General features: G+C 34.5%; 1 protein-coding gene across 1 annotated transcript in view; it reads right to left on the bottom strand.

Annotated features, from left to right (window-relative positions):
* Positions 1–18766, bottom strand: part of ST8SIA4 (ST8 alpha-N-acetyl-neuraminide alpha-2,8-sialyltransferase 4) — a 93777-nt gene that overhangs the window by 44919 nt on the left and 30092 nt on the right. The window contains exon 4 of the mRNA XM_008513820.2: positions 6671–6964. Coding sequence (XP_008512042.1) covers positions 6671–6964 — 294 coding nt within the window. The remainder of the gene's footprint in view (positions 1–6670; positions 6965–18766) is intronic.

The raw sequence follows: 18766 nt of genomic DNA, 5'->3' as shown, positions 1-18766 counted from the left end.
ATTTCAAGAGAAATGACTTTAAAGAAGGAATATTCTAGTAAGCTACCTCAATTATTGTGAGGATCAAAAGTTAAATAAAAAGTTAAAGAAGACATTCCTGAGGATGTTTATGAAAATTAACCACAAATGTTTACTGTGGCTGTTTGAATATTCATTTGAGTAAGAGCAATTAAAGTATAGAAACAGGGAAACTTGGAGCCTAAAGGAATATGAACAATTATTATATCAATACCCACATTTCAAATGATACAATTCTGAGACTCAAGAATGTAAATAGTCTTGTCCACGGTAAATAGTCTTGTCCACCCATAGGAAGGGTTTGTTTTGACCTTCCTCAGAAAACAAACTCCCACATAAGTCTTGAAAATTCTCTAAGCCAGTGTTCTCAGTCTGCATTAATATAAACACACATTTTAAAGAGAGTAACATTTTCTCAGAACCTACAAAATACATCTGTGAACTCTAATTTGAGAAACATTGCTGTAGGTCATAAAGGGTATACCAAGCATTTCAAATAAAACTTCTTAATTTCAAGCAGATTTAAAGCATTCACGTAGTCAGTTTACCTCACACTAGCACATTTTTTTGGAGGTTGTTAAATTATCCTTCAAACAAAAACATTTGGGAGATTTGTCAAATATAAGGGTTACATATGTATTCTTCACTGAAACATAAAGAACAAAAGTCACAAGTAGAACTTGCATAAAAATTTTCAAAATCTGTAAGAACTAAATTTACCCCTTAAAAATCATTTTGGTGAAGATATTTGTTTATAAAATTGTTGGATAACTTTAGAATTATTAACTATGAGGGTGACATCACAGAACATTATGTACTTTTATTTATCTTAATAATCACCAGTGAATCCTCAATTCAAGCGTTTACTTTGATTAATACAAAGTATCAGCTTATTAATTTAATGAGTATAGTTCCTATTATATGAATACTGATATTAAAACAAATTGATAATTAGACTGTTTTGACAAAATAGGACAAATGCAATATTTTTGTTACAGTAGAATTAAAATAATAAAACTAATGGATCATATAAATTTATAAAATTAAGACAAATATTTTATTTTTGGTTTAAATATTTTAATAATAGTTTATAACAATAGCCGGGAGCAAAGGATTCAAATATAAATGTTTAAATATTATTTCCAGAACTGATTATAAATAAATTTAAAGTTTAAGTTAATTAAGCTCTTAAATATAAATATCTGAATAAGAGCGTTATGATAAAGGATTAAAAAAATAGAGAAGAGCTATGAGAGCAAACTTCCCAAAGTGCAAACTTCAAAAAAAATTTCAGAAGAGTACATATTATTCTAGCCTACAGCTAACAATCTATATGTAATATATTTATGCATATAAAATATAACTTTAAAAAATGCTTATTTATCTATGTATCTATTTCCTGGAAGAATTCTTAAGAAATTATCTATGGTAGTTGGTAGTTGAACCAAGGATCTACTTTTTGCACTGCTTGATTTTTTTTTCACTATGTTAAAAAATAAGAAAATAAAATATAACAATCCCACTGAAAAAAGTACTTGGCTATTATGAATCAAATTATAGTAATTATTAAAATAGGACTTTTTTACCTAACACTAATATTTTATAAAAATATATTTTGATATGTCATATAATAATTAAAAATTGTATGTTAACTTATGTAATTGGGTTAAATTTTTTTTCAGGAGATTTTAGGTTGTACATTGATACCTTAGCTTGTACATTATATTTTTATTATAAATGCATAAACAATTAACCGACTTTCTTATCCTGTAGACACATTTTTAAAGTTTCAACAAGTCATTTTAAAATTTAAAAATCTCCTCTTCACTCTTAAAGTCTTACAAAAATTGTTCCATTCTTCACAAGGCAAATTACGAAATAATAATAAATATATGTAGACATGTAGGGCTTCTGAAGAAGTACCAATGAAAAGCTTGCAATTCCAAACGTGCTTAACACATTCATGTAGTCTCTTAAATTTGTAATTATATCTTTTATTTGTCCCCATTAGATTATGCTTTCATTATTTTGTAAGATTATTTTAAAATTAGAATCCAGCTGTATTTTTTCCCTCTTGTTTCACTTAATGTGGCTTGTGAAGAATGACCATAAATTAAAGCATAATCTAAGAATCTCTCTGAGTTATGTGATCGATGGCTATATTTCTACAGTTTTTTAAGAAACCTATAATTAAGTGGATACTTAAAGTTAGTAAGCCATTATAATGTTCAGAGAGGGAAATGTTTAAATAATGAGGCTGGACAATATGAAAAGTACCTAAATGATTCTCATTGTGATCAAGAGTCATTTGCTTTCCAGATCACTTAAACTTTCTACTTATAACTGCAGTACTGGAAAGGCCTTCATATTTTAACTTGGTGACTATGTGTACCCTAACATGCATGTGCTGGGGGCTGTAAGCCTTTCATGAGAGACAACAAACTCCAGTAGTCCACGGAGGAAATGAAACTCTCTAACCTATTTTCCTGAATTGTATTAACCACAGGATTTCAGAAATGTAAGACAAATACTTAAAGAACAGAGCTTTGGGAAATTTGCTCTTGCTTTCATATCATGTGAATCTTCTTTGCTTCATCAGCGCTCACACTTCCTTATTTTCCTGGAAGAATTTTAGTAGCTTTGTAGAGTACAAACATGATGTTGAAATGCTACATTGCATGGATTAATATATTAATTTCATTAATTCCATAAGTGAATTCACCTTTCACATACACCATGTGTACAAATTTCCGATGTATTTGAAAGGTGAAAGGGAACTCTAGAGCTGCTTTTTATATCCTGGGCCACAATTTAGAACTCAATCACTTGACACATGGGAGGTACTATGTAGATGTACGAGCAGGAAAGTAGCAAGGTGATTTCTTTTTGTAGTATTCAAAATCAGTCCTGTCAAAAACACCTAAAGCACAGTAATCAAAAGAAAGCATACCATTAACTTCACCAGAGGTCAGAAGTTTGGCCTCGTTGCTCTTTGCAAGAAAAAGCTTAGGAATTAGTCAAGTAGTTTATATTTATAATAATTATGGAGAAAAAATGGATAAGACAAAACATAAAAGGAGAATATTAGTGAACTAATTATTAAAAAGCTCTGTACTTTCTGTGTAAAATATCTGTAAAAGCCTATATGAATTCACAGTTCTTAATCATATATACTTCTATCAGGATTCTAACTTACTGATATTGCTCTATTCAACCAAGCCTCTTGTTTTGTGTTTTGCTATTAGCAGTAAATGGAGAAATATAAACCAGAATCTAGGAACAAAAGTACTAACTCTAAAGTTTATATGAGAGGCAGAAAACTCAGAACAGTCAACACAATGTTGGTGGAGAAGAACAAAGTCAGAAGACAGACACTACCCCACTTCAAGTCTTACTATAAAGCTACAGTAATCAGGACAGTGTGGTATTGGTGAAGAACAGACAAATAGATCAATGGAACAGATAAAGAGCCCAGAAATAGAGCCACATAAATATAGGCAACTAATGTTTGAGAAAGTAGCACACTACTATAATGGAGCAAAGAAAGACAGTCTTTTCAACAAATGGTGCTGGAATTATTGGACGTCTACATACACAAAAATCAATCTAGACACATATCTTACACACTTCACAAAAATTAACTCAAAGTGGATCACAGATCTAAATGTACAATGCAAAACTATTTATAGCAGCTTTATTCATAATTACCAAAACTTGGAAGTAATAGGCGAATGAATAAATAAACTGGTACGTCCAGACAACGGAATATTATTCAGCCCCCAAAACAAAGGAGCCATCCTCAGTAGTTTAGTGGTTAAGATTTGGCACTCTCACTGCCACGGCCTGTGTTCATTTTTCAGTCAGGGAACCATACCTCCCATCTGTTGGTTGTCATACTGTGGTGATAGCATGTTGCTGTGATGCTGAAAGCTATTCCACCAGTATTTCAAACACGGCAAGGTCATCCATGGTGGACAGGTTTCAGCAGAGCTTCCAGACTAAAACAGACTAGGAAGAAGCATCTGGCCACCCACTACCCAAGAAAATTGCCCATGAAAAGCCTATAAATAGCAGCAGAGCATTGTCTGACACAGCACTGGGAGGTGAGAGGATGGTGCAAAAAGATTGAGCAGGGTTCTGCTCTGCTGTGCACGGGGGCACCAGGAGTCAGAATAAACTCAATGTCACTAAAACAACACCAAAAACGAAATGAGCTATCAAGTCATGAAAACACACGGAGGAAACTTAATTGCATATTACTAAGTGAAAGAAGCATATGGGAAAAGGCTACATACTATATGATTCCAACTTTATGACATTCAGGAAAAGGCAAAACTATGGAGACAGTAAAAATATCAGTGATTGCTATAGGTTATTGGAGAGGGAGGGATGAATACGCTGAGCACAGAGGATTTTTAGGTCAGTGAAATTTCTCTTTATGATACTATAATGGTGGATATATCTCATTATACATCTGTCAAACCCATAGAATGTACAAACTAAGAGTGAACTGTGGTGTAAACTATGGACTTTGGGTGATAATGATGTGTCAATGTAGGTTCATCAATTGTAACAAATGTATGACTTTGGTGGAAGATAGTGATAATGGGAGAGGCTGTACATGTATGGGGGCAGGGAGTAGACGAGAAATTTCTGTTCCTTCTTCTTAATTTTGCTGCTAATCTAAAACTGCTCTAAAAATAATCTATTAAAAAAAAGTACTAATTCAGAGTAATCTTAAATTTTCTTATTAGTTTCCTATAGTCAAGGAGTACTTCAAAGTATTTGTTTTGAATCTTAAAATGCTACCGCTTGAGTGTGTGTATATGTGTATGTATGTGTCAGTGTGTGAGTGCGTAAGATAGGACAAAGTGACATCTTTCAGTTTTTCTTTGAACCAAATGATATCAACATTGACAAATCAAAAATTAAGATGTGTTCTTAGCACAATGCATTATAAAGCTTTTGTTAAGAACTCATCATTTTCTTTCAGAGTCAAATTGTAATTATCAGGAATCTTTGTAACTTAAAAAAAATTACTGACTTATCCTCCAAATGAACTTATTTTATCTTACTTTGTTGAAACTTCATGTCAAACATCAAGAGAATGCATGTTGAATAACCATGATCTAATTATAAGAATGCAATTTAATTGTGTGCCGAATAACACATCCAAGAAACTGTCCCGAGGATTAAACAAGGAAATGGTAAATCCTTGAAGGGAAGCGTCTCAACAACAAAACAACACGAAAGCACTTTAGCCCAGTCCCAATTACAGTATAGGAAGCAAACTATTTTTAACTCTGGGTTTGGAAACCCTTTTCTTTTAGGCCTTCTGGCCATTGTATTTAATAGAGTCCCTGAACTTGCTCTTCTTTTCCACGTCCACTGATTCTGCCCTACATCTTTACCATCTTCTGAGTAAGTTAATCAAAAAGCTTAATCGGCCTTCATACCTCTAGCATCTCTCCTTGCCAGTGCAGAGTCTGCAGTTACAAGATTTACTCTCCTAAACTCACACATCTAACTGTGCTTAAAACAGGATAAAACTGATTCTCTCCCCAGCTAGATCACAAGTTATTTTTCCAGTGCTCCACAATGGACTCCATTATTCCACAAGTTTACCATATGCTTAATTATTTCCTTGCCTCTCTTGGCTGTAATGATGCAATTACATTTCTTTCTGTTTAGTTTTCTCTCTCTCTCTTTCTCTCTGTCTCTCTGTCTCTGTCTCTTTCTCTCTCACGCTTTGTCTTTTTTTTCCTGAGAATTGCTACTTTGTTTTGAAAGTCTAGTTCAAATGTTAGACTTTTAAGACTTTGCTAGCCTGAGGGACAGATCCTACACTCCTGACAATATAACCCCTTACCGTTTGTTTATGCCCTGGCTAGTTGTACGTGCCTCTGTTTCCACCAGAAAGCTTACGCATTCCTTTAAAGGAGTGGTCAGTTGTTGTTATCTACAGTATCTGACACGCAGTGGATATTCAATAAACATATACATTATTGCTTATCTTTGTGTTGTGTATTTTACTACACACTTAAATGTATGCATGACTGTGTCTGGTCTTTTAGTCATTTGACACTTTTAAACAAGAGTCTATTTCTTAAGTTTTTCTCCTGAGCTTGTGTTAATAAAAGGGAAATGTTGACAATTCATAAAAATGGCATCTGTGACTTTTGGGGAGAAGCATTAAAGCATATTATCTCAGCCAGCCTTCTCTATCACTAGTAGGTCTCTTAACTACAGATGGGGCTTAATTGCTCCTCAAATACACCTAACATTTATGCTTGCACAATATTGCCCATTAGCCATTGAACACTTCTGTTGGTAGTTTTCTTACCCCAAATTTATCAATTTTACTATCAATTCTTATTACTCTTTACCACAGCAAAATATAAAAATCAGTAGCTTGTTCATGAGAAGACATAAATAAGCTCCAAGTTCAAATATTTGCTTTTTCAAGACAGAGAATGAGCTAAAATAATATAGAACATAAACAAAATTCAAGTTGGTGAATAGAGTAGCCATTATAAAATAATGGAAACGTACATCCGTTGGGAGATTACTGAGGCTCCTTCCTGTCTAGGGAAAATGTTTGGTTATGTGTTCCATTGTGCCAAGGACAGACTGGTCCTTTCCAGACACTTACCCTCTGACAGCATGAATAAGTCTCAATGATGGATAGGCAGTTCGCACTTTCAGTTTATTCTTAAGGATTAACGCATTAACCCACTCCACGTGCTTCTCTCCTCCTTTGACCATGAAAGCAGGGATCCAAAGGACACTGTCATTCAGCATGGAAAGTCTATGCACAAATTTTTCTCTGTCACTCTCATTCCGAAAGCCTCCAAATGCTCTTTGTACCACTGATGGATTCATGGTAATAAAATCTGATTTAGTTCCCACATCTGCAGCAAACTCCACCACAGGGGCTAGATTACACCTGAAGAGGAAAAAATTAATGGACATATGAAAAATAAATATGAAACATTCACTCCTAAAATGGGGTGCATGAAAAGAAGAATGGGGAACGAGCATGTTTTTTCCACCACGTAGAAAAAAATAAAGATAATCTATCTGGTAAAATTATATTCTCAATAAGTCACCACATATTCAAGAATATTGTCTTCAATAAGGATGCGCACTCTTAGTATAGGGCTCCAATTGTTATTTACATTAATTCAACCTGCTGTTCTAGAATACTCTGTGAAGTTATCTTCATAAAACCACGTAATATGAATTCTTAATCAGTGCATTTATGATGGAAAATTCACAAAGGCTCTGTTGCCATGCAGTAGGCAATCTCAGCCACATGCTGTTCTAGAAGTCAGTCAAACACATTAGACCTGATATTCCAATCTGCACCACCTGCCAAGCTTAAGTCATTGCAACAACTTTATAAACGTTAAGTAAGTGAAGATGGCTTTTCTGTATCCTAAAGTTAACTGAAAAGTATAATTCTTTATAATTTTCCACAAACATATTTGTATTTACCTTCTATAGGCCTAAATAGGAAAGAAAAGTAAGAAAAATAGAGTTATCATTTTTTTTTTTAAGATTGACATCTGAGCATCTGTTGCCAATCTTTTTTTTTCCGTTTTTCTTCTTCTTCCCAAAGCCCCCCCCCCCAGTACACAGTTGTATATTCTAGTTGTAGGTCCTTCTAGTTCTGCCATGTGGGATGCTGCCTCAGCATGGCTTGATGAGCAATGCTAGGGCCATGCCCAAGATCCGAACCAGCGACACCCTGGGCTGTGGAAGCTAAGAGGTCACGTCGGCCTTCTGTGGAGGAGAAACAGAATTTGTTGTCCTGTTCTCTCCACTGAAGCTCCAGGGCCTCACAAAGTTCCTGGGCCTGAATTTATTCTTGGAACCTGATTTCATTCGTGCATTATGAGAAAACACTTTGATTTTCATCTTCAAGCAGTTTGTGATGCTTCTTTGATTTTGTCACATGGGTCTTCAGACACTAGACTTAAAAAAAAAGCTTTTTATTTTAAAATATTTTAACTTACTAAGAAAGGCAAATTTTACTAGTTGATAAGCAAAAAATGAAAGTTTAAAAAAACAAGAGTTTGCTGATTTGGAAAAAATCGTTTGAATCTATTCAATCTACACCTTCATGAAAACACAGATACCCACAGAATTTCTTTTTCTTTTCTTTCTCTTTCCTTATATCAGCCTTTTAAGAGGAAGGAAAATAAACTGACTTTTCCTTTCTGCATTTTTGCTGATTTGACACCATTATGACAGTTTTTCACATTTCTCTTCCTTGTGCATTTTATCACATTAATTAAATTCTCAAACAAATTAAATTTAATTAAAAAGTAAAGAGTCTACTCTGCTATTAAAAATACTGGTTTGTATAGCCTTCATTATCTCTCTTAGTTAATATATCTTGTTACTTCCTAGATCTCTCACAACATTTAGCTACCACAAAAAATATCTTTCATCTCACACAGTTACTCAGTCTGTACTATCTAGGATGAGCTACTGAGAGAAAACAAATAAAAATTAACACATCATATTACTTGGGAACAATCTTTTCAAGTTATATCTTTATATATATCTTTCTATATATCTTTAATTACGCCTACTATATTATATGGTAGAGTACTTATTTCTCTCTATCCATGACCCACACACTGTTTGAGATTAGATATTATTCTTCCCCATCTCAGTAAAGATATTTTGAAAGGGTCTGCCCCAGAAAAGAACAGCTACACGTGCACAGAAGCCGAAGTGAAGATCTTACTGTGGAACTCATCAAAGACTGAGGACATGATAATTTTTACAGTCCTAAAATGCACTCCATACCAGCTTTAAAAATAGTCTAAAATTCTGACCAAGCTGATTATAAGATGAATCTGGATGCTGTGGAGAAAAAGCATTCTCAACATCATTATTACAGACACTTCTCCTTCCTCAGGTGAAAAATAAACAAAATTTGTTAACATTACAGTTAACATGTTTCTGTCGGGGGGATGGCTTCAGATACATCTTTCTGCTATAAGAATTCCTCGGTAATTCTTTTCAGAGGATTTCTACTGTAGAAAGATAATATCTATACTTCATTTTCTCTATAATTATAAAAATAATCAGAGCCAAACCAGTTAAAGAGAGCAAAAAAACATTCTACTGAACTGTTTTTTCAGGAAAGAAAACCAAATCAATTACTTTGTGCTTTTCATTACTTATCACATACTTAAAAACCCCTCCACCCCCATGTTTGCTAACACTCGCTCTTTTAGGATTGACTCAGCATGTTTCTTAAACATGATTGTCTGGCCATCTGTCTTTTAAGAGACAATAAGGTATTCATTAATAAAGTTGGGTGTCGAAAGACAGGTACTTTCCACTTTGGAAGCAAAAGGAAACTAACAGTATAAGAATATTTCTGGAGAATAAGGTTGATCTGGAAGACAAACCAACAGAGTTGACGCAATCAAAGAATGCTGAGTGACTGTGATGCTACCTAAGAAAGCACCAGGAGATCCAAGAATAACCAATTTCCGAGAGCCTTACCGTAAAGCTTTTATGACCTAAGCATGGCCCAATTAGGCTTTGTGAGGGATGGAAATAGGGGTACAGAAAATAGCATGACAGAAGGACACACTGCAAAATATAATCTATGTTGGCTCTAGGAGTCCGGCTTGTTCATCTTCCTTGGAGTGACTATGTTTACTTTTTCACTGGAAGGGAAGATTAAAATCAGGTCCCTATGTGGCCAGTAAATTAACTCTGTGGTTGAGTCAGATATTTAGTCAAATAATTAGCTGAATGCCACATAATCAGGGCAAGCATTAAGAAAGCCAAAATAACCAACCAGCTGTGTTGCACTCCAACAATCCTGCCGTCTTGGTGTGAACTTCATAGTGTTACTACCAGCAATAACTGCTGATTGAGCAAGATTATAAATAGATTTGCAATCGTACATTCTTCATCTTTCTTTTTAAAAATCTTCTTAGGGGTTATAACATTCAAAAGGATCCAGAATGTGTAGCAAGAATTTATGAAGTAGCACATTATTTCACATGTTATTCTCAGTCTCATAAAATTGAAAAGTGGCCAATTTTTAAATGATGGATTTTTAGGAGTCAAAACTACTGAGTTCATAAGAATCTTTAATACACTCAAGCTCTATTTCTTTAGCCAAATTAAATTTTTTGTATTGTCCAACTATTTTTGGCATATCAAAAACATGAAAACATATGCACAGAATTAGGTATGCTGGCCAAACTCTCTGTGTACTCTAAGATGCCCAAATTTAAATTTACTTGTGTTTATTTTCCATCATTGATTAAAAACCTGCAGGAATGCAGCTAGCTCCACTGGTACTTCTAGACCTCTGAAATTTCTTCTATCATCTCACAGTGGATGTGATTACCTCTCAACACCCTTTATATGCAAAATTGAAGGGACTTTCATTTATTTCAAGGCTATATAAATTTTTTTCAATTCATATGGAAGAAACGCTTATTTCATGTTGAACACCTCAAGATCACAGAATTCCCTAGGAAGACATATCTCTTAAATTTGTCAATATTCTCTGCATTCCCTTAAGTTATAGCTCAACAGTCTAAGATACAAGGAGTTCCCTCTTTCAATAGTTCAGCAGATATGTCTTGAGAGTTCATTGTGCAAATACTATACCACGTGCTCAGAACTCTTTTTCCAGCTATTTTGCCATTTGTGCTATTTTGCAATGATATAATCTGGACAAAATATAATCTTGACAGTTATTACTAGTAATATCAATAAGATAATACTCATTCACTTAGCCATGTGTTTATTCATCCCATGCGCGTATTATACATTTGTGCTAGCTGTAAAACTAGTCATCTGAGTTACCTTGAGGTAATACCTGTGCTGTGATACAGGAGGTTGTTGATTACATCTTTATACAAACAATGTAGATTAAATGAGAAGAAAACAATATCGAGTAGATTATACATTAAACTCTAGCCTTTCTCACCATTAGTTAATGTTCAGACAAGTTCCAAACATACGATTAGCGTCCTTTTTCTCTTTTGGCCAATCCCACTGTGTATTTCTCTGTACTAACACTGAAACCCCTCAACCCAAACCATCACTACCAGTGAACCACATTTGTTACTGACCATGAAGTGGGAGATAGCCTCTTCTCTTTTCTGCCCCCACAGGAAACTTATGGTTCCTGTCTGCTCCCATTCTGTTTTTGAGCTTGAAGAGCCATGAAAACAAAGAATCTGTGATACCTGTCTTTTTTTAAGCTTTGTGGTTACCCTCTCAAAATTGATAGTGGAAGCTGAAACATACAACCTATCTGTCTCCCCGACTTTCTTGAGGCGAGGGTAGTAGGCCTCAAATAGAACTGAAACCAATAGTTTTTGCAATACTTTAAGGTAAGAGTAATATTATCCCCACTTTAGAATGAGGAGCTAAGGTCAGCATGGATAAGGAACACGTCCAAGGACACAGTGTACATATAAGAAAAGCACGGCTACTTTAGAACGACTTCAGGACAGGAGCTTTAAAGGACACTATCGACACATGTGATTCTTCAAGAATTGGAGCAAATGTCTAAATGTTCATCCTTCACCCCAACCTTCCTGTAGCAGAAAGAGCGCTTCACCAGTTAGTCTTAGGTTTTAGTCTCAGACTCCCAGGACTGAAACATATTATACAAGTCCTCTCAGCCGTGGCATTCCCCAAATCCTGAGCAGTTATTAAACAAAGGGTTTTAGGTATCTAAAACATAAAAAACAATATTTACACCTCAGATCTCTTGAGGGGAAGGACTTTCAAAATGCTGGTAAAAAGGTTAAATTGATGTGACTCTGAAACATGAAGCACAGGATTAATAGTTGATTTATATGTTGGATATCATTATGTAGTAAACAAAGGGTAAGAAATAGAGACGCGACATCATGCTGAAGATTTGCATTTCAGTATGGTGGATGCGCACAAGAAGACACACACACATCACATTTTATGCATGCTGATAATTAAGGAAATCCTCAACTTGATAGAAATAAAAACAAATGACGCTTATATCATGAAAATAACTAAGTGACTAAACAGAAGAGGAAATTTTTTCACAAACCCAGATTTGTTTACATTACTGGCAAAGGTGAGAAGAACAGTGTCATATTATTTCTAGGGAAATCACAGGACGGAAAAAAACACTCAAATCCACTCTAGACGACAAAGATCTGAATACCAAGAAATATGTTAGACTATGTCATTCCCATACTTTAGTCAAAACCAAAATGTAGTCATTGGGCAAATTTGCTACAACTACACAGATATTATTTAATAACAATTTTGAGGCTGAGGGGAAATCATGCCAAGGAATGGATATATTGTGCTTAATTCAAAGAAAATGTTAAATATGCACCTAATATATATCTAACTTTTGCTTAAACTTTGAGGAATGACAGGTATTCAGTTTAGTTTCTGCCCTCAGGCATCTTTTCAACAGTAGCTGCAAGGGCCTTGGCATTAACATCCCAATCTATGTGACCTCAGGCAAGTAACCTAACCTTTCTGAGAGGCAACTTTTTCTATGAATGAGGCTATTAATAGTGATTGAATTGCTTTTGAGACAATTAAATAAAGCAAAATATCTGAATTTCCTCTCAGAATTGCTTGCTTAAAATTGTTAATAAATATTAGCTCATGCTCATCTTTTTACATGCTCTTTCCTTTTACAACCTATTGTGAGAGGCAAAAGAAATGCATGCAGGCAAATCAAAGAGCACATCAGATAGAAAGAAGTTACTGAGCAACAGTGTAGGGAAAAAAAGATTTATTTATAGAACATTGAATAAACCATTTTGCCTGGAATTTAGCCCCCTGTCTGAAACCAACTATGGCCTGAATGATTGATTCAATGGTTGATTGCAAACATATTGAATATTAGAGAAAACAAATTTGACCCCTTAAGCAACGTGAAAACTTGAAGTTCATAGACATGGCCAAGTGTACTTAAGACAAAGAATACAACACAGGTGTGCAGGAGAAGTCAGAATAAGGTTCTACAATTAGAACTTTGAAATAGTTCATATATAAGGTAGTAAGGTCTTTCAATATGACAGTGAGAAGAAGAGATAAGTTTATTGAGCACTTATTATGTGCCAGAAGTTGTTCTATTTGCTTTGCATGTAAAATCACAGGCAATTCTAGTAATAATCCCATGAGACAGGCACTATCCTTATATTTCCCTACTGAAGAAGTAACTCACTCATGGTAAGTTGTACAAACTCACATAGTTTATAAGCAGTAGAGGCAGGTTTTAAGCTCTTAAACGTTGTGCACCTCTTAATGCCTGTGAATGAAAAGGAAGAACTAAACCACGGAACAAATTTAGAGACCTTGGTCACAAGTTCAGTTGCATTTGAATGTGATAACAACTGTGGCTTTTATCTTCTCATTGATTTAATTGGTTCACATGCATGTCTGGTCTGAAGGTCTGGTTGGCTAGGATGGAGGTTTCATTCTTCCTCACTCTCCTGCGAGCATCTCTCCATAAAGATCAGGTCTTGAGTAGGAGATGATAATCCCACTACACAGAGAGTCATTCCTAGCCAGAGATTTCTAAATAAGCTGTGCACCTCTGAAAAGCCACCAAAGCAAATAGACATGAAAATGTGAAGAAAAGAAAAGGTTGATCCTGAAATTTCTTACCAGTGGAGTATGGAAGAAAGGTGAGGTGATTAAAAGTAGAAGTACACATTCTAAGGAAGGTAAGGGGGAGAGAAAGGGTAGAAGGGAGGGAAGAAAGAAGGGAGGCAGGCGATACCATTTAAAAGGGTAGGACTAATATTCAGAACATGTGAATTCACTTGGAGATTCTATAGTAAAATTAGTGGATTACATTCTCTTCTCTAAAACAGGGAAATTGTCCTAGATGAGAATGAGAAGTAAAGTTTACTTATTAAGTTTAATTTTGAAATAAATACATTCAACTGTTTAGGTGTTTCTTCTCTTTGTCTTCTGGAGATTTATTTCCTATTAAAAAGTGTTCCCCCACTATGAAAAACTACATATAAACAAATGCTGAAAGGACAAATCTCCTTTAGCACTGGAACTCAGATCGTTCTTAAAATAATGAGAGGATACTGAAGTTCTCTCAAAATATTGAGAGTACTGGAAGGCTATTAGTAACTTTCATGAATTTAAATGTAATATAAATATTACATCTAATATGATATAAAGCAATGGATTAAAACTAAAGCTTAAAGGTGCAGAGTTAATCCAAGATTGCAGCTAAGGACTAAAATTTGACTCCATAGACCTCTACCTTAGACTCTCGTGATTAACTCCAGCATAAGAATAGTCAAGAGTCTAGGAAATCAGAAAGGGTGGTTCTGGTCAGAGATTTTCATTGCGATTCCACATTTTGATCAAGCTCAAGTTTAGCATTTATCATCCTTCTCCTTGGAGTCCACTTAATTTTGATTGCTGTGACTATTTACAAGTTATCACCTGTTTTTCAAGAAAGGATACAAAAATAGGGGCCGGCCCTGTGGCACAGTGTTTAAGTGCACACGTTCCGTTTCGGCTGCCCAGGGTTCGCTGGTTGGAATCCCAGGTGTGGACATGGTACTGCTTGGCAAGCCATGTTGTGGTAGGCGTCCCACATATAAATTAGAGAAAGCTGGGCATGGATGTTAGCTCAGGGCCAGTCTTTCTCAGCAAAAAGAGGACTGGCAGCAGTTAGCTCAGGGCTAATCTTCCTCAAAAAAAAAGAAAAGAAAGGATACAAAACAAAAAATAGAGGAAGGGGTAAAAGGAATAATGGAAGGGGTAAAAATTTGCAAAAATATGTTTAAAAATATATTTTTATCAATTAAAATAAAGTCTCACAGCCTTTGGTTGTCTCAACGCACAGTTGTGTGTATTAAGCAACATAGAAGGTAAGAGGTTTAACTGCTATTCTCTATCTGGGGCTTGACAATATATTTATAAAAGTTTATAAACTTCATGAACATGTTCAAAACTTGACATTATACTACAGGAATTTTCAAATAATTTAAATATGACCTATTTATTTCACCCTTTATCACAATTAAGAACTTATATATGATTGTTTTCTTTTTTACAAAAGTGAATATGGATATACATAGGGTAGTAAGACTAATATTTATTTGAATTATTACAAATGTCATGTATCTTGAAATTGCATACAGAATGAATACTAAGCATACTCTTTAAATCTTTCTCTGTAATTAAAAAAGGAAGGATCATTTTTATTTTTCTGAAGGGAGTGGGAAGAGAAAGTTCTGGCAGTTCTTGAGAAATTTCCTATTCACTGTCCTTGGTAAAAATTCATGATTGGTAGATATCTAAGGCAAGGGGGTGGGAAACCAAGCAAGAATTTTTAGAGTGTATTTTCAGGCACACTTGTCAGAATTAGAGAACAGGACTACCCCATCGATCAGTGGTTGCTGAGCAGTTACTACTGTTTTACAGAGAGAACTGATTCAGCTTGAAATTTATGTCCTTAAAAATTATGCTGTGCATTAAAAAGAAGGAAACAGCATTCATGAAATATTATGGCTGATACTTTAATCACCCATGTCAGAAAACCAAGGCAGAAAAACCATAACTTTTTTTCTTTGCAATCCATGGTGTTGATAAACTATGTACAACGGGGTCATTACAGGGGCTGTGGGAAACATATCTGAGTTTTCTAACTTCTAGTGATTACACCACCAAATTTGTCACAGTAACATTGCTTTGACATTTAATTTTCCTGTTTAAGAAAGTAAGAAATAAAAATATTTGATTTGTCATTATAAATTATAAATAATACTTTTCTTTTCATTTTTTTTGAAAGTACAATCCAAGGTTGAAAAATGATTTCTAACTTAGTATATATGATTTATTTGACAGTTGGTCCTAGAAAGAGTTGGTATAATGCCCAGAAGATTTAGGCATTCTGATATCAATCAAGCATTTAGAAATGTATCGTATCATGAGTGGATAAAAATGAATGTTTTATTTTCTGATATCACAAGATAGGCCAAGGCAACTTCACATTCATTACATTATATTTATTTTAAGTGGATCATTCTCATGTTCTATTTTAGTAGAAAGCCACATTTTGACTTGGCTGAAAGGCCTTGATCTCCATAATTCTACCATCCTCCATGCTTGGTTCATTACAAAGCCCTGAAAATTCCTCTCAGAAAATTTCTCCTGAATATATTCTTTCCTCTCTATGCCTATGGATAGTTCTCAGCTTAGCCACCACCATGTTTCTTTCAACTATTATTGGAATAATTTCCTAATTAATTATTTTTCCAACTATTAGCTGAATCCATTGGTCCAGCTAATTGGTGGATCATGAATTAAATTGGGGGTCATTGATCAGCAATTTTTAAAGAATGAAAAGAATAGCATGGATTATAATAGAAAATGACAGTGGTCCTTGCACATAGTTTTATGAACACTTGTTTCAGCTTCACGTGCGCGCGTGTGTAGCAATAGTAGCAGTGGAAGCAGCAGTAGGAGAATGTCATGATGTAAGTTCTATTTCTCATTATGCGTCTTCATTAAACAGTATTGACAAACGCTGTTCTAATCAGTTCTTTAACACAAGGACTCCAACTGTAGTATTCTCTGTTTCAAGGATGTCATTATCTTATTAAAACACACATTTGATCATGTTACTATCCTAAGCAAAAATTTTTTCTGATATCAGTCCAGGGTTTTCAGAACTTGTCCCTACTCTTGCTTTCCAGAATTTTCTCTCTACATATCCATTGCCTATCTTAGATCTGAATGGCAACAGACTACTCTGTGTACTTTTCTGTCTGTGTTCCTTTATTTATGATGATGTCTCTGCCTGAATGACCTCCCTCTCCAAGGCACTCTAACCTCCAACCTGAAAAAGTCATAATTGCTCTTAAAACTCAAAGGTTAATATCCACTGAAATGCTTTACATGATTTCTTTGTCAGAACAAATTGCTTCCGCTGCAACATTTAAAATATTTACTTGTTTCTTCACTCTATCATTTATGAAACTCTTGTCATATTTAGTTGCTTGTATGGAGTTGATATCTTTAATGAAATTAGTAGAGCTAACCATAATAATAATGAGAGTTACTCTGTGTATGTGAATTGAGAACCTATTTACAATGGCATTTGACCTGTCAGTCTGCTATGTGCACTGGTGATGCTTGAACCAGGTCCTGAAAACATATAGGCCTCTGTACCAGAGATTAAGGTAACTAAAAAATGGGTAACTTTGCTTAAATATTTCCCCATTTAAACAGACAACGTATTCTGGGCTTATGATTATAAATGACAAAGAAAACAATTCTGCTACCGGGCTTGGGCCTCCAGGCTGTCAGTTTGCAAGCTCTGCACTAAATCTTTTGATTCCCTCTGCCATCACTTCAATTTTCATTTCTAACATGTTAGTTCTGTTAAACATGTTAAAGATTGTTCCATTACAAAGTTAACATAGTGTGTGTTTTGGAAGGTGAGCTAAGGAAAACAAAAGGTACTAATAAATATATGTTAAGCTAAAAACTGCCTTTTAACTGCAGTTGTTAACATGTTTAAATCTCAGAAGTTGTGCTAATTAAATTAGACCAAATTTGAAAAAAAATCATCCTTTTAAATTGGAATTATTTAAACTAAAACAAGAAATAGGATCTGTTCCAATGGTGTGCCTATTTTAGGTGACTAATGTTTTCTGTAAGCAGAGCCATCGTCATTCAAAATAAGTTAGGAAACTAGAGAGATTCTAAAGGCTGGTAATATTCTTTTACTCTGATTTTTCAAAGCAGCTATAAGTCAAAATTTACCCATAAGAAGATCTGGTACAAAGGGATGATAAGTGGAAAAAAGAAACTACAATGTTTAGTATGCTTCTAATTGTTAGGATCCCTCCCCCCTTTATTTTATTAAAATACAAGAATTTCAGTTTGTGGTTTGTAAAAATGAAACTCCCAGTTCTTCCATAACCAAGATAGCGTTCTGCTTTTTGCCGAACATTACATAAAATATTGAGATACGCTTAAGTCTATTATACGTTAAAATTGCCCAAGACTTAGAAATCTTCTCACCGGGTAACTAAAGAAGAGATCAGAAATACCTTTAACATAAAAGGCACCAAATTAAGCATTCCAAATATTAATAGTTTTCTTAAATTACATGTAGAAGATCATGCCTGGAGAATTTGAAGCATTAAAGTAAAGGGCCTGGAATGTGTCTACACATGTTAGAAAACTGAGTAGGATTATTATTAATGATCTCAATCATCGATGCTGACAAGCAAGAAAAGCACAGCCACACAGTACTTTGAGAAGCTGATGTACACAAAGAATAGGGCAAGAATATCCATAAAAATACGACATTCCTGGAAAGGGAATTATTTTTTTCTGTCCCAAATAGAACTGCCTTAAAACTCGCTTTCATTCATTTTTATAATTAATTCCTTCTGTCTCCCTGGCAGCAATGCTTTATTCCCAGCTCTATTATTACTGTTACTGTACTATTTCATTTTTCTTCTCTCTATGTCTGTCTCCTCCATCATACTGCAAACTCTAAGAATACCATGTAATTTATCTTTATATCCCTAATACCTACCAAATACCTCAGAACTTGGCATCTAGTGGCTGCTTGATTACTGTTTGTTAACAGAAGAAATACTTGTTGAATTAATGTGACAACAAATTAATGGAACTACTGCTTCCATTTTTAAACTTCAAATAAATGGATTTTTAAAATTTTTTAAATAGGGCTGGC

This window comes from Equus przewalskii, chromosome 13 (assembly GCF_037783145.1).
Source record: "Equus przewalskii isolate Varuska chromosome 13, EquPr2, whole genome shotgun sequence".
NCBI lineage: Eukaryota > Metazoa > Chordata > Mammalia > Perissodactyla > Equidae > Equus > Equus przewalskii.
The sequence above is the reverse complement of the archived record's forward strand: the minus strand, read 5'-3'. Positions and strand labels throughout refer to the sequence as shown.